Raw genomic sequence first — 27,556 nt, forward strand, 5'->3', positions numbered from 1 at the left:
AGCTCAAGATTACTTTACTGCATAGCTAACATAACTAAGAGAACAAGAAATAACAGTAATACCTATTTCCCTGCAGTGCATAGGATCCTTACCTTCCTGGAGACACCCTTCCATCTTCTAAGGTTTATGTCTCTTGGGTACTGCATTTTCTCATTGGTGGGGACTGGAAGGAAGAGGCTAAACATGAAGCCTCTTGCTCCTCAATGTGCAACTTCTGACATCACCTGCTTTGTCTCACCCAGCCCTTATATACAGCCCTTTCCATTAAGGTATCAAACTTTTGTTTCATGTTGTAAAGTTCTCTATTTACTGTGATATTTCTTTCATTATTAGGAATTTAAGTCTTTTTAACTTTTCTTTTTTTTTTTTAGAGAGGGAGGGGAAGAGGGAAATCTTAAGCAGACTCCATGCCCAGTGCAGAGCCATACACAGGGCTCAATCTCAAGACCATGACTTAAGCTGAAATCAAGAGTCAGACACTTAACCAAGTGAGCCACTCAGGTGCCCCAAGTCTTTTTCATTTTGCTAATATTTCTACTACAACTGTTATTTATTCATGTTCTGATGATGAAGCTACATTCTAAATGGCCTACCTAACCCCATTCTTCCTATAAGCAGAATGATACCATCAAAAGTTGCAGGTGGAGAAGCAGTTACACGTTTTGTACAAAACATTATTACTTGAACTCACTGTCGTCTTTTCCACTGTCTTAAGAAAAAAAATCTAGTTTTGCTATTTTGTCATCCTTCTTTTCATAAAGAGACTGCTGAAATGGTTCCAAATAGAACCGTAAGCCCCACAAGTACAATCTTGCCACATTTTGCTTTCTAAGGGTTATTTTCTATTCATTACAAGTTTTCCAGAAATACAAAGTTTTCAGAATCTGTCTAGAGCAAACAGTACAATCAAAATGCAAGAGTGTTTACTTAGAAGCATACAAAAAGGAGGGGCACCTGAGTGGTTCAGTTAAGTGTCTGCCTTCAGCTCAGGTCATGATCCCGGAGTCCTGGGATAGAGCCCCACATCAGGCTCTCTGTTCAGTGGGGAGTCTGCTTCTCCCTCTCCCTCTGGCCTTCCCACCCCCAGCTCATGCTCTCTCTCTCAAATAAATAAGTAAAACCTTTTTTTTTTTTTTTAAGCATACAAAAAGGAGTCTGAAGTGACAGAATTTGTTCCATTGGCATTATCTAGACAGACTCCTTGATAACTAGTATCTGTCCAAGGGTAAGATACACATAGAATGGATTAACTCAGTAGGAAAGCCCTATTCCCTCTCCTATCCTGATGTGCTCTAGGTTAAAAATATACACAATCACAAGGCACTTGGGTGGCTGGGTCAGTTGAGCTCTTTATTTTGTCTCAAGTCATGATCTCATGGGTTGTGGGATCAAGCCCCACAGTGGGTTCCGCACCCAGTGGGCAGTCTGCTTGAGGACTGTCTCCCTCTGCCCCTCCCCCCACTTGCTAAAAAAAATACATATACACAATCACTAAATCAATTTTTTTTAAGATTTTGTTTATTTATTCATAAGAGACACACACACACAGAGAGAGAAGCAGAGACACAGGCAGAGGGAGAAGCAGGCTCCCTGCAGGGAGCCTGATGTGGGACTCCATCCCAGGACCCCAGGATCACACCCCGGACTGAAGGCAGGTGCTAAACCGCTGAGCCACCCAGGGATCCCCCAATTTTTTTTTAAGTAGGCTCCACACCCAGTGTGGAGTCCAACACAGGGCTTGAACTCACAACTCTGAGATCAAGGTGCCCCACTAAGTCAATTTCCTATTCATTAATTTCACTATACTATAAATCTACCTCTTAAAAAAGTACTAAGCGTCTAACTAGAAGACTGGTCTTGATTTGCCCTCTAGATAGTACTCTCACTATAAATTAACCAGTTGAGGGATCCCTGGGTGGCGCAGTGGCTTAGCGCCTGCCTTTGGCCCAGGGCGCGATCCTGGAGACCCGGGATTGAATCCCACGTCGGGTTCCCGGTGCATGGAGCCTGCTTCTCCCTCTGCCTGTGTCTCTGCCTCTCTCCGTCTCTATCATAAATAAATAAAAATTAAAAAAAATAAAAATAAAAAAAATAAAAATAAATTAACCAGTTGACATTCTGTTTATAAAACTATTTTCTTTGTCTCTTATTAAAAAAAAAGGAATTTCCAGTAAGCTAGATCATTGATCAGTGAAGATATCAGAACTTAAGGCTATTTGCAGGGATACTCCCAATGGTACAACTATGACTTTTGTTTTAATTATAATCAATATCGCTATATTAATACAGCTTACTGCTTTTAACATTATCTGAGTATTCCAACAATCTCATATGAAAGACATTAAAATTAAAAATAGTTCTTTCAGGGATGCCTGGGTGGCACACTCAGTTAAGCATCCAACTCTTGGTTTCAGCTCAGGTCATGATCTCAAAATCATGGGATCAAGCTCTGCATCAGGCTCTGTGCTCAGCATGGAGTCTGCTTGGGATTCTCTCTTCCTTACCCTCTGCCCCTTGCCCCTCCCCCACCTTGCCCTCTCTATCAAATAAATAAATCTTCTTTAAAAAAAGTCTTTTAGGGATCCCTGGGTGGCGCAGTGGTTTGGCGCCTGCCTTTGGCCCAGGGCGCGATCCTGGAGACCTGGGATCGAATCCCACGTCGGGCTCCCGGTGCATGGAGCCTGCTTCTCCCTCCGCCTGTGTCTCTGCCTCTCTCTCTCTCTCTCTCTGTGTGTGTGACTATCATAAATAAATTTAAAAAAAAAAAAAAGTCTTTTATATTGCACTAAAAAACAAAATACAGGAAAACAAAAACCAAAACACCTATAACTCTACTTGCCAGGAGTAAATACTATAAATGATTTGGCATACATACTTCCTAACCTTTTCATTATAATTTTATTAAGATGGCATATTATACATATAATTTTATAGCTTGTTTCTCCCCCATTTTTTGTTATATCAGAATCTGTCCTTGTAACTAAATACTCATCCATAGCATAATTAATGGCTTAAAATTATTCCATTCTATAAATTATAGCACAGATTGAAAAAATTCAATCTGCATTAAGACTATTCCACAGAAAAAGTGAGTCTCAGAGACGTGAAGTCATACCATAGGGGGAGATCTATGAACTAAAACTTTAGCCTTCTGAATTCTGATGGAATATTCTATCTATGGAATATTCTATAGTTTCTAAAAAACTGAAACATACACAAACTGAAAAAAACAACCATTAGACTAAATAAAGTTTGATACATACCTAACCACATCCGAATGATGCTCATGTAGTCTTTGTTCTTGGCAGAGAGAAGTTTGTCATAGGAAGGGCAGCCTGCCAGAAGGATGCGATCATGGTCCTCACACATGGATATCAGGTGTTGCTCTGCACTTCGGGTGCAGCACACATGATAATGAGCCAGTTTTGTGATGGCATGTCTGATAGAATCATCAATGGTCCCACTGACTTCCCCACCTTCAATGTGAAGGATTCGGATATTCATCAAGGCAGCAGATGTAGCCAGAGCCAGGGCATCAAATCTGTCTCCATGAACAATCATGATATCAGGCTTCAAACGATTAAGGACATCTGGTAGCTTTACTAGGGCCAAGCCTACTGATTCTACCATGGCTGCCTCATCTTCCCCTCTCACAATTGTGTGTAGCCTGGTATTAATGTCAAAGTCATCTTGTTCAATCATGCGGTATGTGTTCCTAAAGCAGAAGAGAAATAAAGATGTGAGAGCCTGTTCTTCAACACAGGGCCATAAAAGCATATGAAAAACACAGTCTAATGTCAACCCTGAAGGGAAAAATATTTTATAAAATTTGCTTGTTAAAATAGACAAACTGAAGTATAACTTAGACACAAAAACTAAAAAGCACAAATCATAAATGTACAGATCACCTGACTCTTTTACATGAATACATGTAAAGAATACATTCTTTTTGGGGATCCCTGGGTGGCTCAGCAGTTTAGCGCCTGCCTTCGGCCCTGGGCGGGATCCTGGAGTCCCGGGATTGAGTCCCATGTCAGGCTGCCTGCATGGAGCCTGCTTCTCCCTCTGCCTGTGTCTCCGCCTCTCTCTCTCTGTACTCTCATGAATAAATAAATAAAATCTTAAAAAAAAAAAAAAAAAGAATACATTCTTTTACATGAATCTGTGGCCACCATCCAGATCAAGTAATAAAGACATCCAGCACCTGCAAAGTCTCACTAGTGCCCAGGTCAATCCAGATAAACACCTGAAGGAGAATTTTTTTTATTAAAACAGAGACCAAAGTTTTGGAGATTGACTTTCTCTTTTTATAAATTTTTTTTAAAAGACATATGCTACCTAATAAAAAAGTTACCTATAAAAGCAAAATGCATTTTTTAACAAAAAAAAAAAAATAGGGAATCAGGATACCTGATATGTCACTATACTATGAATTTCTGAGTGATGGAAATGATCTTCTGAATTTGTACTGTAACATTAATGCAACATAATTCTGAGTGGGGTGTAAATGTAGGTTTTACAGCATCAAATTGGCTATAAAGGCGTGCCTGGTGGCTCAGTCAGTTAAGCAGCCAGCTGCTGGCTTTGGCTCAGGTCAAAATCGGAGTCCTGGAATAGAGAGCCCAGAATCTGGCTCCCCACTCAGCAGAAGTTTGCTCCCTCTCTCTCTGCCCCTCCCCCTGAACTCTCTCAAATTAAAAAAAAAAATTTTTTTAATGACAAAATTGGCTATGAAATGCAATTTCAAGTCTGTTTCATGCTTCAATAATAATTTCGAAACCTACACTCAGTATTATCAGTGTAAATGATGTTGATTTTTTTCTAGCCATTTTATGTATATCTTAACATGGTTGAGAACACAATTTTATAATGTTTAATCCATTTCATACAATATTTTCCCAGATCATGAAAGATTCTTTACATACATCATTCTACATCCTATGGATGTTCTAGTAGTCATTTTATAGATTTCTTGGTATTTTCCCAAAACTACCATGTTGTCTCTGAACAGACAATCTTTGCGACTTTTTGTCTATTTCTTGCTCTACTGCACTGCCTGTTATGTCTAGCACAAGCTGAAGAGAAGTGGTGAAAGCAAAAATCCTTACCTTGCTTGCTATCTCAGGGGGGAAGCTTACTTTTTGTGTTAGTTACAGGTTTTTTCACTGCTGGCCTTTATCAGATTGTGGAATTTTCCTTCTATTCAAAGCCGGCTATGAGTTTTTATCATAACTGATTTAATTTTGTCAAATGGTTTTTGACAACTGTTGAGATGTTAAAATATAACACTGATTCTCAAATGTTATATATCCATCTTGATTTCCTGAGATAAATCCACTTAGTCATGATGTATTATGTTTTTTATATTGCTGGATGTGACTTATTGTTTTTAATTTTATGTCTATGTTTATAAGGGATACTAGTCTGGACTTTTTTCTTACATCTTTGTCAGGTTTTATTATCATGATTTTTTTTTTTTTTTTAGATTTTATTTATTTGAGAGAGCAAGCACAAGCAGCAGTGGGGTAGGGGCAGAGGGAAAAGCAGACTCCCCACTGAGCAGGGGGCTCAATACAAGGCTCCTTCCCAGGACCCCTGGACCACAACCCGAGCCAAAAGCAGACGCTTAACCAAGCCACCTAGGTGCCCCAAGATTATGCCAACTTTATATAATAATCTGGGAAAATTCCTTGCTCTTCTTTCTAAAAGAGTTTATGTAGGATTGAAGTTATTTCCAAACAAAGGGGGAAAAAGACAAACCAAGAAGCAGACTTTTTTTTTTTATCAAGATCCTTGATATTTTTTAAGATTTATTTATCTTAGGGGCACCTGGATGGCTCAGTTGGATAAGCATCTGCCTTAGGCGCTACTTGAGGTCCCAGGATCCCGGAATTAAGCCTCTCATTCGGCTCCCTGCTCAGTGGGGAGCCTGCCTCTCCATCTCCCCATTTGTGCTCTCTCTCGCTATCTGTCTCCTCAAATAAATAAAATCTTAAAAAAATATATTTTAGAGGGTGAGAAATGAGAGAGAGCAGGGAGGAGGGGTAGCAGGAGAGGGAGAGAGAAACAAGCAGACTCCACAAAGAGTGTAGAGCCCAACGCAGACTCGATCCCCCAACCCTGAGATCATGACCTGAGGTCACAACCTTAATTCTTAATTTCAGCTCAGGGAGAGAAGCAGGGACAGGCAGAGGGAGAAGCAGGCTCCATGCAGGGAGCCCGATATGGGACTCAATCCCCAGTCTCCAGGATCACACCCTGGGCTGAAGGCGGCACTAAACCGCTAAGCCATCCAAGCTGCCCTCTTTTTAAGTTTTTAAGTTTATTTCATGTATAGTTAACATACAGTGTTATATTAGTTTCACATGCACAAAATAGTGATTCAACAATACATTATTCAGTGCTTGTTATGGTTAAGTGTACTCTTTAGTCCCCTGATCTATTTCACCCCCATCCCTCCCCCACTCCCCTCTGATAACTATCAGTCTCTGCAGTTAAGAGTCTGCTTCTTGGGGCACCTGGATGGCACAGTTGATTAAGCATCTCACTCTTTGTTTTGGCTCAGGTTGATCCTGGAGACCCTGGATTGAGTCCCATGTCAGGCTCTCTGTATGGAGCCTGCTTCTCCCTCTGCCTGTATCTCTGCCTCTCTCTCTCTCTCTCTCTCTCTCTCTCTCTCTCTCTCTCTCTGTGTCTCTCATGAATAAATAAATAAAAATAAAATCTTTAAAAAAAACTTAAAAAGATTGGTGTTATTTCTTAAATGTTTGATATCACTTATGAATTCTAACATCTTTTTTATGGGAGATTTGTGCAAAATTCTTTTTATAGGAAGTGTCTGATAATGAATTCAATTTCTTTGATACAGTGCTATAGAGATTTTCTATTCTATATTGGTTTGGTAGGTAGTGTTTTTTCAAGGACTTTGTCCATTTTATATAAATTGATTACCAATTTTATTGGCCTAATATTCTTTTAATGACTATAAGATCAGTAGTGATATCTTCTTTGTCATCTTATATTGGTAATCCATGTTCTCTTTTTCTTAAACTGTTAGGAATTTGTCAACTTAATATTTTTATAAATAATTGCTTAATCTACTTTTATGTTTCATTGATTTCCACTCTTCATCGTTTCCTTCCTTCTACTTATTTAGGGGTTTTCTCATCTTGTTCTTGTGAAAACAGACGACTGATTCCAAACTTCTTCTTTTTAACCAAAGTATTTAAAGGTAAAAATTTCCTCCAAGCACTCCTTCATCTGTACCCACAAATTTTGATATATTAATATTTATTATTCAGTTTAAAAGATTTTCTAATTTCCCTTAGAATTTGTTTGGTCCATGGGCTTAGAACTCAACAGTAAAACAACTTTTTTTTTTAGAGAGCATGCACACACATGTGGCAGGGGTGGAGGCGCAGAGGCAAAAGGAGAATCTCAAACAGACTGCAATGCCCAACGAGGAGCCTAACAATGGGGCTTGATCTCACAACCCTAAGAACATGACCTGAGCTGAAATTAAGAATCAGATGCCTAACTGAGCCACCCAGGCACCTATTTAATTTTTTTAAATTTTTTTAACAATCTGATTTAAAAATGAGCTAACGACCTTAACAGCTCACCAAAAATGATGTAAAATCAGCAAATAAGCATATGAAAAGATGCTCCATATGTCATCATGGAAATGTAAACTAAAACAGATACTGCTACACACCTATTAGAATGGCCAAAATCAGAACACTGATATCACCAAATGCTAACAAGAACAGTGGAGCAACAGGTACACTCACGCATTGGTGGTGCAAATACAAAATGATACAGCCACTCTGGAAGACAGCTCAGTGGTTTCTTATAAAACTAAACATATTCTTACCATACAAGCCAGCAATCAGGATCCTTGATATTTCTCAAAGAAGCTAAAAACTTATGTCCACACAAAAATCTGCAAAATGGATGCTTACAGCAGCTTTATGCCCAAACTTGGAAGTAACTAGGATGCCCTTGAGTAGATGAATGGATAAACAAACTATGGTACATCCAGAATATGGATTATCATTCAGTGCTAAAAAGAGAGGACTATCAAGACATAGAAATACATGGAGACTTAAATGCATATTACTAAGTGAAAAAAAAACAATCTGAAGTGGCTTCATCTTCATACAACATGATTCCAACTATATAACATTCTGGAAAAGGCAAATCTATGGAGATGGTAAGACCTATGGAGATGGTTATAGAACACATTTTTAGGGCAATGAAACAATCCTGATACTATAATGGTAGATACAAGTCATTATACATTCATCCAAACATACAGAATTTAGGGACGCCTGGGTGGCTCAGTGGTTAAGGGTCTGCCTTCGGCTCAGGATATGATCCCATGGTCTGGGACCAAGTTCCGGATCGGGCTCCTTGTAGGGAGCCTGCTTCTCCCTCTGCCTATGTTTCTGCCTCTCTGTTTCTCGTGAATAAAATCTTAAAAAAAAAAAAAAAATACAGAATTTACACCACTAAGGGGCACCTGGGTTACTCAGTTAAGCATCCAACTCTTGATTTCAGCTCAGGTCATGATGTCAGGGTCATGAGACTGAGCCCATTGGGTTCAACACTGCATGTACAGCCTGCTTAGGATCTCTCTCCCTCTGTCCCTTCCCCTACTCAAGTGCACACTTGCATGTACACACGCGCACACACACTCTCTCACTTGCTCTTAAAAAAAAAGGGGGGGGGGTGAGGGACCTGAGTGACTCAGTCAGTTAAGCATCTGCTGTCCGCTCAGGCTATGATCTCAAGGTCCTAGGATTGAGACCCACATTGGGCTCCCTATTCCGCATAGAGTCTGCTTCTCCCTTTCTCTCTCCTTCTTTGCCCTGCTCATGCTTGTGCTCTCTCAAATAAATAAATAAAATCTTAAAAAAAAAAAAAAAAAAAAAAAGAATTTATACCACCAAGTCAAGCCATAATATAAACTATGGACTTTTGGGCAGCCCAGGTGGTTCGGCGGTTTAGCGCCACCTTCAGCCCAGGGCGTGATTCTGGAGTCCCGGGATCAAGTCCCACATCAGGTTCCCTGCATGGAGCCTGCTTCTCCCTCTGCCTGTGTCTCTGCCTCTCTCTCCCCCCTCTCTGTGTTTCTCATGAATAAATAAATAAAATAAATAAAATAAACTATGGACTTTGGATAATAATGATGTGTCACTATAGGTTCCACTGTAAAAAAAAAATGTACCCCTTGAGGTGGAAGGCTTACATTGATAACGGGAGAGGCTATGCATGTGTGGAAGCAGAGAGGTATATAGGGTAACCTCTGTACCTTCTGCTCAATTTTGCTGTAGACCTAAAACAACTCATATGAAATAAATGAACTGAGTTTCTAACTAGTCTGTTGTTACTTATTTGATTTCCTTTTTCACTCAGTTCTTAAGAGCATAAGAATGATGTTTTTAAAAAAACTATCCAACTAGTTGAAATAGAGGGTAGCTTATTTGTTTTAATGTCTTTGAAATATAGATAATACATTCACATGGTTTAAAATTTAAATACTAAAGTTTCTTCAGTGAAAAGGCTACCTTCTCACTTTTGTTTCCCAGTGATTCAGTTCCTCACCCAGAAGCAACCAACTTATGTTAGGATATACTTTTTTTTTTTTTTAAGATTTTATTTATGAGAGACAGAGAGAGAGAGGCAGAGACACAGGCAGAGGGAGAAGCAGGCTCCATGCAGGGAGCCCGACGTGCGACTCAATCTGGAAACTCCAGGATCACACCCTCACACCCTGAGCCAAAGGCAGTGACTCAACCCTTGAGCCACCCAGGAGTCCCTAGGATGTACTTTAAACAACTTTTCCATTAAGTACCAGCCAATTGTCATATTTAACAGTCTCATGAGACAAATACTGCCTTTCCACTCTTACATAGGCAGACAGGGAAACCTAACACCATTTCCTTGAGATCCTCCATCCCATTAATCTTACTCCTGAACTATACTCAAGTAAAGGAACCCACTGAAACTTCATTTCAGGCTCTAACTAAAATTTCTCTTCTACTTCATCCTATGTAAGAAAACCCGGTGGATAGCCAGAATTCATTTTACATTTTTAAGACCTATGAATTTTTGAGCTAACCATAAGTTTCTTCTCTAAGTATTCTCCTTAAAGCAAACTGGTTTTTAGAGGTAGATTTTCATTTGCTTTTGTTGTTGTTGTTGCCTTGCTTTTAAAGAATAGTCTGAAAAGGCAATTTTACTTTAACACAAGCTTCTTTCATATATATTACTGACCGTCTTTGGAAGCTGCATTAATGTTTTTATGCCACAAGAGTGCACTAAATGCCACTGTATTACCCAGAACGAAATGAATGTTCATCTTTGGTTTAGATATTCTGTTCCTTCTAAGATTTCCCAACTTTCATTTTTCAAATTTAGACTGTGATCAATAACAAACCTAATGATAAACATCAAAATAATGGCAATTCTACATTCTACTTTATCTTGCAAATTCGATTTTTTTTTAAATCTTGTTGCATATCTACTACTTTATATGCTGTCGATCTATCCATGAGTTTTAAGAAAGAAGTACTAGTAGAACTCTCAAAACATATTACAAGAAGTTCCATTAGTAGAATCACACAACACATATTTATAAGTGGCACTTCTCCTGAATGTAACAAGCAATAATAAAAATATTTACAGCTATCATTTATCAAGCACCTATCATGTAGCCACATTGTGATGGACACTTCGTATCACTATCTCCATTCTTCACAGGAACCTACAACACAGGTTTTCAATCCATTTTTATTTGAGGAACTGAAGATGCAACTTCTGCAAGCCCATATAAAAACTATGAGGGAGAACTGGGATTTGAGGCGAGGTCCACATGGCTACAAGAGCCTAGCTCTCTCCAGTACACCATGTTACAATGAAGAATATCATAAGAAAATGCTTTCATCTTACCCATAATCATCTATTAGGTGAGAGCCAAGTACCACCACATCAAGTTCAAAGAACTCAGGTTCCATTTTAATGCCAAACATGATTGGGGCAAGTTTGGAATAATCAGCACGGTTGCAAGTGGCGACACAAACTCGAAGCTTCCGGTTATCCCCATTCTTCTCCATGGCTCGTCTCTTTTGTGAGAGGTTCTTAAAATAGAATTCCTAAAATTGCAAAAATAAAAATGATTTCTCATCAGAATGATAGGTCCTAGATAGAAACACAGAATGCTGCAGTTCCAAGCCTCTAGCCACCATTTAATACAGTGCTTCTTAAACCTTTGTCCCCCACCCACTCCTATGTAACCTGCCCCCAATCCCCACCCCAGCACATACAGAGCTAGGAGATTCCAGCTGACTAAATCCACCTCTTTCTCTCACACTTAAGAAAACACACTGGAATGCAAGTAAGTAACCATGACATGAATCAGCTCCCATTTAAAAGACAAGCAAACATCAGCTCACTGGTTAGAAATTACTTACCATACTTCACAACTGATTCCCACATACCAGACTACTGCAAAACTGTGACTCAGAACAACTGGTCTAGTTCAACACCCTCTCTCACAGAAAGGGAAATGTACATCTTGAGAGAGAAAATTACTTCCCCAAGATTCAAAATCACAACTTATAAGGAAGGAGATCGATTCACCTTCCCACTAAACACCCACTATACATAAAGCACTGTGATTAGTGCTGAGGAAGAGAAAGTAAAATTAAAAATAGGCCTATAACTGGCTATAAACCTCATTAGCCCCTATAGCCAGTGCCTACTAATTTTCAACAATTCCAAATGCCTATAAGGTATCGCCTGACTCACACACCTTAAAGTCAATGGCCCAATCAGAATTCATTTTCTTTTTCTCATTGCTATTTCTCCTTTCTTGTTCTCTAATTCAGTTATGAACTTCCGTTCATCCAAATGCCTTGACACTTGACGTCCTTGTCTTCTCTGGTTCCTTACTCTGTACCTCCTATGCCCTGTCAGTTCTGAATACCTCCTGAATATCTTTTTTTTTTTTTTTTTTTTTTTAAGTAGGCTCCACACTGGGTGTGAAGGAATGCACAACTCTGAGATCAAGAGTTGGACTTGAACTCACAACTCTGAGATCAAAACCTGAGCTGAGATAGACACTTAACAGACTGAGCCACTCAGGGGCCCCTCCACCTCCTGAGTATCTTTCATATCTAACTTCTCCTCTTTATCTCCACCAGGACTCCCCCTAGATGGACCCCTCATTTAAGATTTGAACCACTGTTTAACAGCTGCCGCGAAGTAGTTTGCCTATCTCTAGTCTTGCCCTGCTTCTCACAGACTTTCAGAGCGAGCTTTCTAAAGTTCATAAATTATCATGCTCCACAGAATATACAACATATGGATAAAGTCCAAATTACTGATCTGGACCTAGGCCATCTTTCCAACCACTTCTTGACTTACAATTACCCTTACTCTGTGCCAAAGCCATACCAAAGTACCTGCAGTTCAACCACTGAGTCTACAAACTTCTTCTGTGCCTTTCAAAGATATAAGTACCTCTACTTAAAACTTCCTTTCCCTCTGGCCTGGGCTCCTCCTCATCCTTCAAACCTCAGTCTAAGCATTGCCTCTTCTTAAAAACCTTTACATAAACTTCAGTTCCTCTTCACCTCACCCCTTTAGCTGCTGCCTTCCTCAAGTACTATGGCCCTACCAAACATATATATACTTTTGCTCAATTATTCTGCCCACCCCTTCCCTCCTGCCATCTATACCTTCCAATCGAAGTAAAACTCAGGGCCAAGGGATAAGAGATGTTTTATGGAGCATTTTAAACTTCTCTAGATCAATGTAAAATTCCACCTCACGGATTATTCAATGCTTTTGCTTCACGAAGTGTGTCAATATTAGAATCTGTGATCAGGAATACAGAGAAGCTTGAAGAAGGATGCCAGTAGAAGGGTAGCTGCCCTTCAGATCAGGGTAAACTCTAAAACCTGCTGGAAAAATCGCAACAGCTGCCATCTCATCTCTATTAGGCTTGAACTTCTGTGAGCACGCAAACTGCCTCATCATAAGCCCATTCTGAACTTAATCTCCAGTAGAAGCTAATTCCACCCAACAGAAAGCACTTATAAATATAATAAGCATTCTGTCAAGAGAGTTATATTCCTAAGATCTAAGTATTACCTAATCATTAAAAACAAAAATATGGGGGATCCCTGGGTGGCGCAGCGGTTTGGCGCCTGCCTTTGGCCCAGGGCGCGATCCTGGAGACCCGGGATCAAATCCCACGTCGGGCTCCCGGTGCATGGAGCCTGCTTCTCCCTCTGCCTGTGTCTCTGCCTCTCTCTCTCTCTGACTATCATAAATAAATAAAAAATTTAAAAAAAAAATAAAAATAAATAAATTAAAAAAAAATATTTTTCCAAAAATGGTTGTCTTAAATGTTCTTTACATAATCCTTCTTTCACTGATCATTAAATTTGAGCTGAATAAATTGTTGGTGATATTCAACTTGCTGCGTGAGGCAAAGCAAATCTTTCATGGCTGGTCAATTTGTTTTTATTTGAACAGAACAGTAAACTTCATCTTGCAATGCTTAATATTTACCAAGTAACTCAAAGGTTATTCTACCAAAACTGAGACTAAACTAGCCAAATAAACAAACTACGAAAAAGGCAAAAATGTTATTAATGCCAAAGCATTTTTGGGGAAAGAAGTTAAATCTTAAAAATACGGTAAAATATCTTCTTAGGGGGAGAAGTTTGGAGTTTTGAAAAATAATTTTAACTTATTTTTTTAATTAGGTAATATATTCACATGGTTTAAAACTGAGAAGTCATAAGAGCCTGTACAGCAGAGTCTCCTCATCTGTGTTCCCCAGCCACATAGTTCGTCTCCCTGGAAGTTAGGAGTTACTGGTTTCTTATGCATACTTTTATAAATCATGCATACAGAAAAGCAGATGTATTTGCTTATATACATGCAGCATATATTATACATTTGTTAACACTCTACAAACGGATGTTGCATACCTTGCTTTTAAAAATGCTTTTAATTAGGGCAGCCCTGGTGGCTCAGTGGTTTAGCGCCACCTTTAGCCCAGGGCGTGATCCTAGAGACCAGGACTGAGTCCCACACTGGACTCCCTGCATGGAGCCGGCTTCTCCCTCTGCCTATGTCTCTGTCTCTCTGCCTCTCGAATGAATGAATGAATGAATGAATGAATGAATGAATGAATGAATGAATGAATGAAAATGCTTTTAATTGTTTCTGAATTGAATGGCAAAATGGGAAAGTTTATTTTTTAAATGGGAAAGTTTAAAGGCACTGGAAATATCAAAACTAAAAGTGCAGAGTTTTGAAAATGGCCAGCCATCATTCTCTTCAAAGATATGAAGGGTTATGAGAGCCCCAAAAGTAAAAATAATCAAGGTCACAAACATTTAGTATCAACTCTGTGCAGAGCACTATAAAGAAAGCTGAGAGAAACAGAACTGAGAAAAACCAGTCTCTGATTTTTAGAAATCTTAAATCTAGTACTTGACACTAGGTCACGTAATAGATCTTAACTAGTTCTCTTTTCCAAATAGAAGCCCCAAAAACAAAATTAATATTTTTTTTTCTTAGCCCAGTATATATTATTATTTGTTCTGGCTAAGAGGTCATCCCAGAGATATATTTTTATATTGAGAACTGTGGCCAGAGTCCCCATAACCAGTATAGAATGGATAAATGGCAAAATAATGAATGAGTGGCAAAATGGACTTAAACTGTAATAGGACAATTTAAGTTGCATCAAGTATAATGTAAAGCAAACAAGATAAAACTCGATTCTTTACACAGTGGAATACCAGATGGCAATTAAAATGATTGGACTATGTCTATATTTGTCTATATTAATAAATCTCAGAAACAAACATTAGAGGAAAACAGCAAATTCTAAAGTTAGATACAATAGGGTACCTTTTTAAAAGTTTTTCAAAGTGTACACAACACTACTATATGTTGTTTACTGATCTACAGTAAAGTTCCACACTAACTCAGGAAAGTAGTTACCTCTAGAAAGGGAGAGAAGGGGGGAAAAAATGAGGCTTTTCAGGCTTTAGCTAACATTTATACCAAGTTATACCATAAGCAGAGATGTGAAACAAACATATTAATGTGTTGCATCTTGATAACTGGGAGAGGATGTCATACCGTCTTTGTCCTTTCAGACATATTTGAAGTTTTCCTTATTAAGAACAAGAAATCTTTTATTTTTTTTAAAGATTTATTTATTATTTATTCATAGACGAGAGAGAGAGAGAGAGAGAGAGAGAGAGAGAGAGAGAGAGAGGCAGAGGGAGAAGCAGGCTCCATGCAGGGAGCCCGATGTGGGACTCGATCCCAGGTCTCCAGGATCAGGCCCTGGACTGAAGGCTGCGCTAAACCGCTGAGCCACCCGGGCTGCCCAGAAATCTTTTAAATAGATACTATAAAGTAAGTTTGTTGTCCATAATCCCCTCAAGCCTAAAGGTCAGAAAGTCAGGAGGGATTAGATATTTGCACCTATCTCCTCTATCCATTTCAAAATCATAACTAAAATACAGATAAATAACAGAGAAATAGGCTTTCATCTTGAATTCCCTGACAATCTCTGAGAAACCCAATTCTTAAAGACCACTTCCTGCATTCTCCCGTTTTAAATGCTGACAAAAGGTGATCAACACTTTCCAGAAAAACATTCCACTCAACTGTGGAAAAGACTCAGGAACATTTGGCTCAGGCAGTCACTGAGCAGAGGAAACCGTAACAACAAACATTTGAGAAGTACTTCTGAATTGCTAAGCATTGTGTTAAGAGCTTTACAAGCCTTAAAACCATTTCATCCGGGACAGCCCTCTCACCAGCCCCATTTTACAGAGGGGGACACTGAGGTACAGCCAAAATAATTTGCTTGTCCCAAACCACAGTTAAGAATTGCCAGAATCGGGCAGCCCCGGTAGCTCAGCGGTTTAGCGCCGCCTTCAGCCCAGGGCCGGATCCTGGAGACCCAGGATGGAGTCCCGTGTCGGGCTCCCTGCGTGGAGCCTGCTTCTCCCTCCCTCTGTCTGTGTGTGTGTGTCTCTCTCTCTCATGAATAAATAAAATCTTAAAAAAAAAAAAAAAAAAAAGAATTACCAGAACCTAAAATCAAACCAGGACGCAGGATATTGCCACATCCAGTGTTTGCCTAGTGTCTGATCATTAACATCCACGGGCCTATTTTGCTCCGGGTCCTGCCACGAAAGATCACTCTTCCCTCGGCGCAGCGGGGATGAAACTCGGGATTGAGAACGGGGTGGGGGGTATATAAAAATGTAAAAGTGGCCTGAGACTCATCTAGTTTGGTTTGGCTCCTTCCAGGGCCTCCACAGCTGGGTTAAACAATGATCTAGACTGCTAAGCCGCGCCCACCCCTCCTCTTTCAGAGAAACCAAAAATACTTTATCTGGCTCTAACAATTTCACAGGTGTGCTCAGACTTGGGCGAAAAAAATAAACGCCTGAACTAGTCAGGAAGCCCAGCCCAGCCCTTCGATGTCATCTCCTGGTTGACCCCTTCACACCCCAGAGCAGCTGGTCTGTCAAGGAGCTCCCCGCCCTCTCCTGCACCCGCCGCGACACAACCCTGCCTCCCAGCACAGCCCGCCCCCTTCCTGGACAGCACTACCCGGGCACGGAGTCCAGTCTGGGCCGCCGGCTGCTTGCCCCGGGGCGGGGGGGCCGGGAACCTGTCTGCTCCGCGGGTCGCACCGCGGACCCCGTAACGGGACTACAGAGGGGCCTGGCACTCAGGCCTGCGGAGGACAGGACGAGGCCCGGGTCTGGGCGGGCCCTGGGGACGCGGGGAGGTCCACAAGGCAGGGGCCGGAGGAAGAGGCCGTGGGGGCCCGGAGGATGCTCTCCCGGCCCGGCCCCCGAGTCCCGGCGACGCGGGGCGCTCACCGCAAGCTGGCGCGCAGCTCCCTCCCACGCCGCCGCCGCCGCCGCCGCGCCTCGAGGGCGAGAGCCGAACCCGGCCCCAGAAAGCGGGTCCGCGCACGGCCGCCCCCACGGCTTCCGCAGGCCGGCCACGCGCGCAGAGCCCTCCGGGCTCGACCCCAGCCTCGCACGCCCCCGAGCGCCGAGTCGGCGAGCGCGCACTTACGTAACCTGAGAGCGGCCCTGGGATTGGCTGCGCTCGCCCGAGCCCCACCCCCTTGCCAAACGGTTTTTTGGAGGGGGGCCGGGGGCGAGGGGCGGGGTGCCTTCCGTTGTCGTGGCGGCCCGGGTCTCGCCGGCCTCTGCTCCCGCCCCCGCGCGGTCTCCTCCTCTGCCGCCGCAGCCGCGCGCACGCTGGGTCCCCGGGTCCTGGCTGGCGGTGGTTGTTTTGGCCTGGCACCCAGCGGGGGATTAGGCCGTCTGTTCCCTCAGGCACGTCGTAGGCCCAGACCGAAACCGCCGCAGAGCCCTCTCCTGAGTTAGGGCCTCGCCTCTCCCGGAGCGCGTCTGCTGGAGGACGGAGGGGGTGTGGATGAGGATGCAAGTAAGGCCGACCAGTAGGTGGGGAGGCGCCGCCTAGGCCTCCCCTCTAGGGAACCTCCCGCCAGTCCCCGCCCGGGGCCGCCCGAGGGGGGCTCCCCCGGCGCCTGATAAAGGTCTTTCAAACGACTGAGTCACCAATGACAAACTTGGAATGAGTTGGATTTAAAAAACATTGAAAAATATAGTTTAAAGATTTTATTTATTCATGAGAGAGACAGAGAGGCGCAGAGACACAGGCAGAGGGAGAAGCAGGCTCCATGCAGGGAGCCCGACGTGGGACTCGATCCCGGGCCTCCAGGATCAAGCCCTGGGCTGAAGGCGGCGCTAAGCCCCTGAGCGACCAGGGCTGCCCTTCCAGCCCTATTTATACGATCTTTTGTATTTTGTAGTATATGCATACATTCCATATTAAAGAGAATCAAATTGTAAAAAAAAAAAAAAAAAAAAAAAAGGTGGCAATGAAACTCACGTGCATGATATGAGATTTTACTGTGGAAGCAGAATTGAAAATTATGGATTAGGTATGAGGGGATAACAGAAAAGGAAGGAAACAAGGATGACTTCCAGGTGTCTGGCACTAGTAATGGGGTGATTGGTGCTATTTACCAAGATGAGAAAAAAGCTGAGGGACTAAAGTTTTAATTTCGGATATGTTTGAGATGCTTATGGAGTACCTATATAAAGCTATTAAGTGAGCAATAATATACATGAATCTGGACACAGATTCAGCAGAGAGTGTATTCGTTTTCTATTGCTGCTGTAGCAAATTACCTCGAACCTAGTTGCTGAAAACGAATGTATTATCTTACAGTTCTGAGAGTTAGGAAACTGAAATGGGTTTCGCCCAGCTCAAATCAAAGCAGCAATATAGGTATCATAAGAAAAGAAATTTGTAACTAGGCAACTATGCGTGGTGATGGATGTTAGCTACACATTGTGATCATTTCATAATATATACATACACCAAGTCATTACATTGTACACTTGAAACTAATGTTATAGGTCAAATATATATCAGTCTTTGTTTTTTTTCTTTTTTAAAGACTTTATTTATTCATAAGAGACACAGAGAGAGAGAGACAGAGACACAGGCAGAGGGAGAAGTAGGCTCCATGCAGGGATCCCGCTGTGGGACTCGATCCTGAGTCGACATGATCACTCCCTGGGCTGAAGGCGGCGCCAAACCTCCGAACCACCCAGGCTGCCCATCAGTCTTTTTTTTTTTTTAAAGGTATCAGTGGGTCGGCCTTCCCTAGGGTGCAGGCCTTTCCTTAGCTACAGGCTCCCTTCATTCCTTGTTTTGTGGCCTCTCTGGCCTCTTCTTATCACTTCTCCTGTGACTCTCCTCCTCCTTCACTTGAAAAGACCCCTGTGATTACCTTGGGTCCACTTAGGACAATCTCCCCATCTCAAAATCCGTAATTTAATCACATCTGCAAAGTCTCCCTTGCTATATAAGGAAATATTCACAAGTCCTAGGGATTAAGACATGGATATCTTTAGGGAGCTATTATTTTGCCTACCACAATGAAATGTTCAAGATGGGCATATTGCCTTTAAAGTTACATGCCAGGGGGCTACCTGGCTGGCTCAGTTGATGGAGCACGTGACTCTAGATCTTGGGGGCTGTGAGTTGGAGCCCCACACTGGGTGTAGAGATTACTTAAAAATAAATAATAATAAGTAAAAATAATAATAAAGGTGCATGCCATACCACCAAATATCCAGAAAGAACCCTAATTTTTTCTCTTCACAGTTAAGAAAAATTAAAGAACAGGTTAATGTTCACTTTTTTAAAAATCTGGGTGCTTATTACATGGGTGTGTTTAGTTTGTTAGAATTCAAATTATACACTTAAGATATCTCCACTTTTCTGTGTATAAGTACTATGTATTTTTAAAATACTTCATGGTTAAGATTATAGCTAGGAAAAAATGTAACTAAATAATATGATTTTGAGAATTTGTGCACTTATTAAACCACCTGTAGATTTTGGGGTTTTTTTTACCAATATTGAAAATTTTATATTTCCATATATCATTTGAGTAGGAACCTCTTGAGTGCATAAAAAAGGTAAAAAACATCTTACAAACCAGATATCACTGCGTAAGCCAGATTGTTGATAGCCCAACCAGGTCATATAAGCACCCCCCAGACCAGAGAGAACTACTCTTGTTGCACTGATGACGACATAGATGGGAAAGCAGTTCTTTCCCCTTTAGGAAAAGCATGTAAGGATTAAGGTTACATTGACTTAAAGTAATTCAGTAACATCCTACACTGTACAGGTCAACTTCAGGTTTGCAAGAGCACAAGTCTGAAAGATATGCTTACAAAGGTAGTGATTAAGATATTCATAACAAGAAAATGAGCCTTTTGAAATTCATATTTTGGGACCGTTTAATCACTACTCATATACCCTCAACTACTAATCAGTTTATTACGTCAATCAGCTTTTCAGAGTACCTCTGGTTGTGAGCCATCCCTATGCCAGCTCTCCCAATTACAGAAGAAAAGTACAAATAAATACAATGACTATGTCTTTGTTTTTGTGAAATGCCCTTTACTGGGATTTTTTAAGTATTTTTCTTTATGAGCTATAAAAGTATCGTATTTCAAACCCATAAATAATTTTATTTCTTATCTGTCTGCTAGGGAAATGAGGTAAGCCAGAAAGAACTCAGCCAACCCTGACTAATTGGAGTTCAGAAAGTTTAATTTGCATAGCTATTCCAGAAGAACTGGAGAAGTATTTAAAACTAGTTTGTCTTTAACTTTGACTCTGTTATTAAAAGTTCGACAGGATGGATGCCTGGGTGGCTCAGCGGTTGAGCATCTGCTTTTGGCTCAGGGCATGGTCCTGGGGTCCTGGGATGGAGCTCCCCTTCGGGCTCCCTGCATAGAGCCTGTTCTCCCTCTGCCTGTGTCTCTGCCCCTCTCTCTGTGTGTCCCTCATGAATAAATTAAAAAATCCTTTAAAAAAATCGACAGCATTATGTTCTTTCTCATCAGATCATAAATTCCTTGAGGTTCACTCTGTTAGGTATACTTTTCTCCCTGATAGTTCCTTGAATCATGACATATGTAAGAAATACAGTCTAACAAGCTTTGAGTGAAATGGGGGGATTATATCTCCTATCGAAGAGTAATTGCTGGGTGCCTGGCTGGCTCAGTCAGTAGAGCATGTAACTCTTGATCTCAGGGTTGTAAGTTTGAGCCTCATGCTGGGTGTAGATATTTCTTTAAAAACAAAACCTTTTAAAAAAAAAAGAGTCATTGCTATCCCAGGTCTTTTCTCTATGACTGGTCCAAGTCACTTGGATTCAATTTCCCATCAACACTCCTCCAAGCACCCAAGCTTATGATCATATTAGTACAACACTGTTGCTCAGACTTTACAGTGGATCAAGTGTAAAAAAAAGCACGGTGAGTTGAACAGGAAGAAACTTAATGGTGTTATAGGCTACATGTATGGAGGAAGAAAGTAATGAGATGCAGCTAACATGTGAAGTAAAGCCAGATCAACAAGGGCCTTGGGTTATGTCCTGCTGAGGTAAGGCAGGCTTGCTTGCTTGCTTGCTTTTAGATTTCTTCCTTCCTTCCTTTTTTAATTTCTTTGAGAGAGAGAAAGCATGAGCAGGGGAGACAGAGGGAGAAGGAGAATTAGACTCTTCAGTGAGCAGAGAACCAGATGTGGGGCTCGATCTCAGAACCCCAATATCATGACCTGAAGGCAGACGCTTAACCAACCCAGGCGTGCCTGGAGGTCAGGCTTTCTTTCTCCTCATTAGAATTGGGAGATTTTTTTTAAGTCAAGGGAATGACATCAGATTTGCTTAATTAGATTTGTGGAAGATCGGGCAGCCCTGGTGGCGCAGCGGTTTAGCGCGCCTGCAGCCCAGGGCATGATCATGGAGACCTCGGATCGAGTCCCACATCGTGCTCCCCGCATGGAGCCTGCTTCTCCCTCTGCCTGTGTCTCTGCCTCTCTCTCTGTGTGTGTCTCTATGAATGAATAAATAAAATCTTAAAAAAAAAAAAAAGATTTGTGGAAGATGGGTTGGAAAGAAGGGGAAGAACTAGAAGAAGGTAGGCCAGTTAAGAATCCTATTTCAGGACCTGAATTAAGATGGTGGTGGTGGGGGCAGCCCGGGTGGCTCAGCGGTTTAGCACCTGCCTTCATCCCAGGGCGTGAGCCTGGACACCCTGGAGACCCCGGATCGAGTCCCACGTCGGGCTCCCTGCATAGAGCCTGCTTCTCCCTCCGCCTGTGCCTCTGCCTCTCTCTTTGTCTCCTCTCTGTGTATTCTCCTGAATAAATAATAAAATCTTTAAACAAAACAAAAAAACTAATTGTTAAAAAAAGATGGTGGTAGTAGGAATTAAGAGGATGAAATCAAAAGAATGTGGAGAAAGAATGGTCAGAACTTGATGGCAGAGACAGGATTGAAGAGACGATATTGTAAGAGAATGACAGGTTTCTATTTCAAAGCAGCTGGGTGGCTGGCAGTGCTGGATCTGAAACAGAGAAGCAGCAGGTTTGAGGTGGTGATAAGGATCTCTGATTTGGATATGTTGAATTTGCAGTACCTAAAGGTCATTTTCATTAGACTGGGGACCTGGAGAATGATATGGGTCAGAGATACGAATTTTGATAGGTATAATTCACCCAACAAAATGGTCTATTTTGAAATACACTGCACACTCTTAGCCCAAGGCACCAACTACATTTCTTGTTCTACCTGTTTCGCCAGACTTTTTAAATGCCCCTGATGCCCAGTTTGTTATACTTTTACTCTTGGCCAGTTCAGAACTCTTTTTATAATATTCTACTTATAACAGTTTTCTAAGTCCTAGATGATTAGACTCTTAGACATTATTAAATTTAATTTTATAGGGTGGAAACCCCTGTGGAAACCCAGGGACTTCAGTTTATTATGTGTTATGTTAAACATTCAGTGCTGCTTTCCTGGCCACTTTCCCTCTTTCTCCACTCACTTTTTCTGACCACCCAGGCTCTGAGTCTTTTCTGCTCTCCAGCTGCTCTTCTCTTAACCCCTTCTTTACACTGTGGTCACTGCCTCATTCTTGAAACTTCTTCCCACATTTCCATGACAGTTCCTGATTTCCTGCCTACCTGCCACCTCTCTGGTTGCTATACTTCCTCAAACCACTACTTAAAAGTTAATGTTTTCTCGGAATTCCCCACTTAGCTTCATTTTCATCTCACTTTAGTATCCTCCCAGCTTAAGCTCATCTACCCACACAGCTTCACAAACAAACATTTTAAATTACTGCTAAATCTGAAACTCCAAAAAAATTTAAAAAATAAAAAAATCTGAAACTCCAGCCTAGTTTTCTCAGTCCAGACCCAAACATCTAACTCCTTTTAGGACACCTGCATTTGGCTAGGTTCCATGGGCACTTCAAATCAACTGGCCAGAGTGAAATTTTCTTCTCCTCCATAAACTTGGGCTTTTCTACTCTTTTTTTTTTTTTTTTAAGATTTTATTTATTCATGAGAGACATACAGAAAGAGAGAGAGAGGCAGAGACAAAGCAGGCTCCATGCAGGGAGCCCGACATGGTACTCCATCCCCAGGTCTCCAGGATCAGACCCTGGGCTGAAGGAGGCGCTAAACCGCAGAGCCACGCAGGCTGCCCTCTACTCTCATTCTCAGCGAATGGTCTCCTCATCTACCCAGAAACTGGGAGACTTCTTTGACTTCTCCATTAGTTCTCAATTTCAGTCTGTCATGAAGTCCTATCAGTTTTACATTTCAGATGAGCATTTTTCGAGAAGAGAATGTGGTGTGATTGAACATAATAAGGAAGTGATAATAACGTACATGGGAGACTAGACCAACAGGAGACAAGTTTTGTTGCGGAACATTGGAAAACACAGGTATATTATGAAGGAGAAGAGTACCTTGACAGGGACTTAAAAACCACATGGAGTATTTCAGAGTTCATGTAGTCAGTTATAGAACCACCAAACATTAGGCAGATGGATGAAATGGTAATTTCAAGGCACATTAAAAAAAAAACAGTCACATGAAAAATGAGAATCAGAACAACTATTCCCTTTGTAACCAGAGACAGCCATTTCTTAGACTTCATTGAAGACATGAGGAAGAAAAAGAAAACCTAAGAAGTTCCAACTCAGAAACTCTGACCTTGAATTTAAATATAAGTGAGAGTGCTACCAAAAAAAATAATAATAATAATATATTCTCACTGAAGAAGGCAAATAGAGATTAGACATTAGTGATAAAGCTAGAAGTTAACTATCGAAAATAATTGCAAGAATGATGCTATTTGATTAAAAACTGCTAATAAATTATTTCTTAACTGTAGATGATCTTTCTTTTAAAAATATTTTATTTTTTAAGTAATCTCTATGCCCAACGTGGGGCTTGAACTCCCAACCCTGAAATCAGGAGTCACATGCTCTACGGACTCAGCCAGTCTGACACCCCTAGACAATCTTTAAATATATACATTTTTTAAAATCACCAGATGAAATGTGATGATAATTCCCTAAAACATCTGGATTTCCATATGCCTCAAGGAAAAATTTAGGTTAAATAAATTTCATTAAAATATAGCACACTATATGACATAGTTATATTTCAATAAACCTAGTAATTGTCATTACCATTGGATACTAATTAACTCAGAAGCAAACACACTCCTTTCCCCGCAGGTGGCTAATGGGAGAGAAAGAAGCCTTAGCTGGGCCCCTCTATCCATCAAGTTTCAAAATCAAAGAAGAAAGTAAAAATAGTTGCCATGAACATCACATTTCTGGAAGTAAATTGCATTTGTGAAGCAGAAGATTCAAAAAGTAAAAGCAAACCGACTTTATCTGATGAAAGCGTGAGGAATTTGAGGGAAAGAGTTCATTTTCAACTTACAGCTTAGACCAGAAGTTCCAGCACAGTAACAGAGAAACAAATAGCAACCCCAGAAACAGCAGTAAAAAGACATTTTTTAAAAGATGGATGGGATAGATTTAAAACTAAAGTTTTCCTCTTCTTCCTTGTAATTTATTTCCCTTTTTTTTTTTTTTTCATATTGCAGTTTTCATGATGAAGCTCTATTGACTTGCTAAATTACTTACATGAGGTCCTTGAAGGCACAACTTCCACTGAGGATACACATTGATTTCCATCCCGTAGCAAAAGCTCTGCAGCACAAGCTCTGTACCCGGTGTTGTTTGAATTAATGAACAGGGCAGCTGCTTGTTCTCTCGGTTTAGCTGCCACAGAGCAGTCATTAACAGGATCTGAATTCCAGACTAAATCTTGAGCCCCGCCTCTGAAAAGGAAGACCAAAAAAAAAAAAAAAAAAAAAAAAAAAAACTGATTCAAAATTCTTCCTGTATTCCTGGACAACAGCTTGAAAATAGGAGGACGGTCGGTTTTTGAGTGTTACTTCCCTGTTTCTACCATTTAATTCTATTTTCCACTAGAAAAATTATTTTCTTCTGACTTCCTCAAAGGTAGAAACAAAAGCCTACAATCAAAATCTCAGTCGTCTTTTTCACATTGTTTTCACACACAGGTATATTGAAAACACTTATCGACACACTTTGAGTAAAGAAGTAAACTAAATAAACTAAAAATAAAACTAAAAAATTAAAAATTTTAATTGAAAAATTCAACCAACATTAAAGGAGGATTTAAGATTTTTTAATAGTCCCTGACCTCAGCATATTTAGAATCCTTAGTTTCATGAGACTGAAGGAAAAAATCAATATTGTTGCTTTTTGCCTAAGCTACATTACAACAGAAAACCGTTACTACGTTTTATAAAGGATGTATCTTGCACTTTTGGTGCTCAGAGACCTCACAGCCAGATTATAGGCTGATCATCTGCTTTTTTCCGTTTGACTGGCATATGTTCATTTGAACACATCACCAGCCTAGCCTTTTCTACTATACAACTTTACATTCTACTTCAGGAACACTTTTTACTAAGCTGTTTGTAAATGCCAAAGAACAACAGGAAGCATATTCACTAGCATACGCTAGCAGATTTACTGAACTAGCACAGATGAAAAAATGAAATTGGTTTAAAGAATCCCAATCAAAATCAGAAATAAAAGAAGAGCAATAATAACTAACACCACAGAAATACAAAGGATTATAAGAGGGGCGCCTAAATGGCGCAGTTGGTTGAGCAACCAACTCTTGGTTTCAGCTCAAGTCATGATCTCAAGGTCCTGGGATCCAGCCCTGAGTCAGGCTCTATGCTCAGTGAGGGGAGTCTGCTTAAGATTCTCTTCTCCCTCTGTCCCTCCCCTCATGCTCTCTCTCTTCTCTCTCAAATAAATAAATAAATAAATAATTTAAAACCCCAAAGGAGGGGCACCTGGGTGGCTCAGCAGTTGAGTGTCTCCCTTTGACTCATGTTGTGAGTCCCACTCCCCTGCAGGGAGCCCGATTCTCCCTCTGCCTATGTCTCTGCCTCTGTCTCTGTGTGTCTCTCATGAATAAAGAAATAAATAAAATTTATTTTCAACATATAGTTAATTATGGGAAGGAGCTTTCAGCCTAAAGTTAAATAATTTAGTGGGGGGCACCTGGGTGGCTCAGTCAGTTAAGTATCTGCCTTCAGCTCAAGTCATGATCTCAGGGTCCTGGGATCGAGTCCCACATCAGGCTCTCTCCTCACTCTGCGATTTCTCTCAATTTCACTCTCTCAAATAAATAAATAATCTTTTAAAATAAATTATGGCGCAGTGGTTTAGCGCTGCCTGCAGCCCAGGGCGTGATTCTGGAGACCCAGGATCGAGTCCTGCATCGGGCTCCCTGCATGGGGCCTGCTTCTCCCTCTGCCTGTGTCTCTGCCTGCCTCTCTCTCTCTCTCTCTGAATGAATAAATAAATAAATATTTAAAAAAAGAAAGAAAGAAGTAATTCAGTGGTTTGTAAACAGCAGAAATGTACTTTTCACAGTCCTAGAAGCTAAAAGTCTGAGCTTGGGGTTCCAACACAGCTATGTTCTGGTGAAGGCCCTCTTTCAAGTGCCAGCTATCTACATCTCAACTTTCTGTTGTGCCTTCAAATCCAGAGAAGCAGAGGGAAAGCCAGCACTCTCCTGATTCTTATAAGGGCACTAATCCCAGTCTGCAGGCCCTACCCTCATGACCTCATCTAATCCAAACTACGTCCATCTCCTAATATCACATTTGGCTGCCGGGGGCAGAGTGAGGGGAGGAGGTAGGGTTTCAACACATGAGTTTTGGGGAAGACACAAACATTTAGTTCATAAGAATGCCTCACAGGATGGGCCCCCTCCTCCCCTGCCCCACCAACATGGGTTGCTGCAGAAGTTAAACAGTATGACACAGGCAGCGGAAGCTTGAGCTGAATTTCTCAGATATTGTCCAACTACTCTTGACTGACAATAGTTCTCCAGGGAGGCAGTTCCAGTCCCAAGGGGGGGTGTATTTAAAACGAGGGGGGGGACGCCTGGGTGGTTCAGCAGCTGGGCATCTGCCTTCAGCTTAGGACGTGATCCTGGAGTCCTGGGATCGAGTCCCACATCAGTCCCACATGGAGCCTGCTTCTCCCTCTGCCTGTGTCTCTGCCTCTCTCTCTGTGTCTCTCATGAGCTAATAAAATCTTTAAAAAAAAAAAAAAAAGTGTGTGTGGAGCGGGGTGGTATTTTTCATTGTCACAGTGAGGAGTGGGTGCTTTTGATTTTCACTGGGTAAGACCTTTTTGCAATGCCAGGAACTGCCCTGCACAACAATTTTCCTGCCCCAAATGGTAGGACCATTCCCATTGAGAAGTTCTTTTTTTTTTTTTTTTTAAGATTTTATTTATTTATTCAGGAGAGACATAGAGAGGCAGAGACACAGGCAGAGGGAGAAGCAGGCTCCATGCAGGAAACCCAATGCGGGACTCGATCCTGGAACTCTGGGATCACGCCCTGAGCCAAAGGCAGACGCTCAACCACTGAGCCACCCAGGTATCCCCCCATTGAGAAGTTCTGCTGGAGTTTTATGCCCACTCTCTTTTCACCGCCT

General features: G+C 41.3%; 1 protein-coding gene and 1 long non-coding RNA gene across 4 annotated transcripts in view; one reads left to right on the forward strand and one right to left on the reverse strand.

Annotated features, from left to right (window-relative positions):
* The window catches only part of GNE (glucosamine (UDP-N-acetyl)-2-epimerase/N-acetylmannosamine kinase), a 43,191-nt gene extending 18,383 nt beyond the window's left edge, over positions 1-24,808 (reverse strand). Inside the window, exons 1-3 of one of the 3 annotated variants that reach the window (XM_038552817.1) lie at positions 24,642-24,808; positions 10,954-11,156; positions 3,264-3,715 (exon numbers count right to left, since the gene is read on the reverse strand). In XM_038552817.1, coding sequence (XP_038408745.1) covers positions 3,264-3,715; positions 10,954-11,156; positions 24,642-24,797 — 811 coding nt within the window. In that variant the 5' untranslated portion in view covers positions 24,798-24,808. Of the gene's footprint in view, positions 1-3,263; positions 3,716-10,953; positions 11,157-16,940; positions 17,055-24,641 lie in introns of those variants that run through there. The other 2 variants (XM_038552815.1, XM_038552816.1) reach the window with 2 other exon arrangements.
* Positions 21,799-24,882, forward strand: LOC111098090. Its single transcript, XR_005367001.1, has 2 exons — positions 21,799-23,423; positions 24,602-24,882. It is a non-coding gene; the product is annotated as an uncharacterized LOC111098090 (long non-coding RNA).
* The last annotated feature ends 2,674 nt before the right edge of the window (positions 24,883-27,556 follow it).

Source organism: Canis lupus, chromosome 11 (genome assembly GCF_011100685.1).
Source record: "Canis lupus familiaris isolate Mischka breed German Shepherd chromosome 11, alternate assembly UU_Cfam_GSD_1.0, whole genome shotgun sequence".
NCBI lineage: Eukaryota > Metazoa > Chordata > Mammalia > Carnivora > Canidae > Canis > Canis lupus.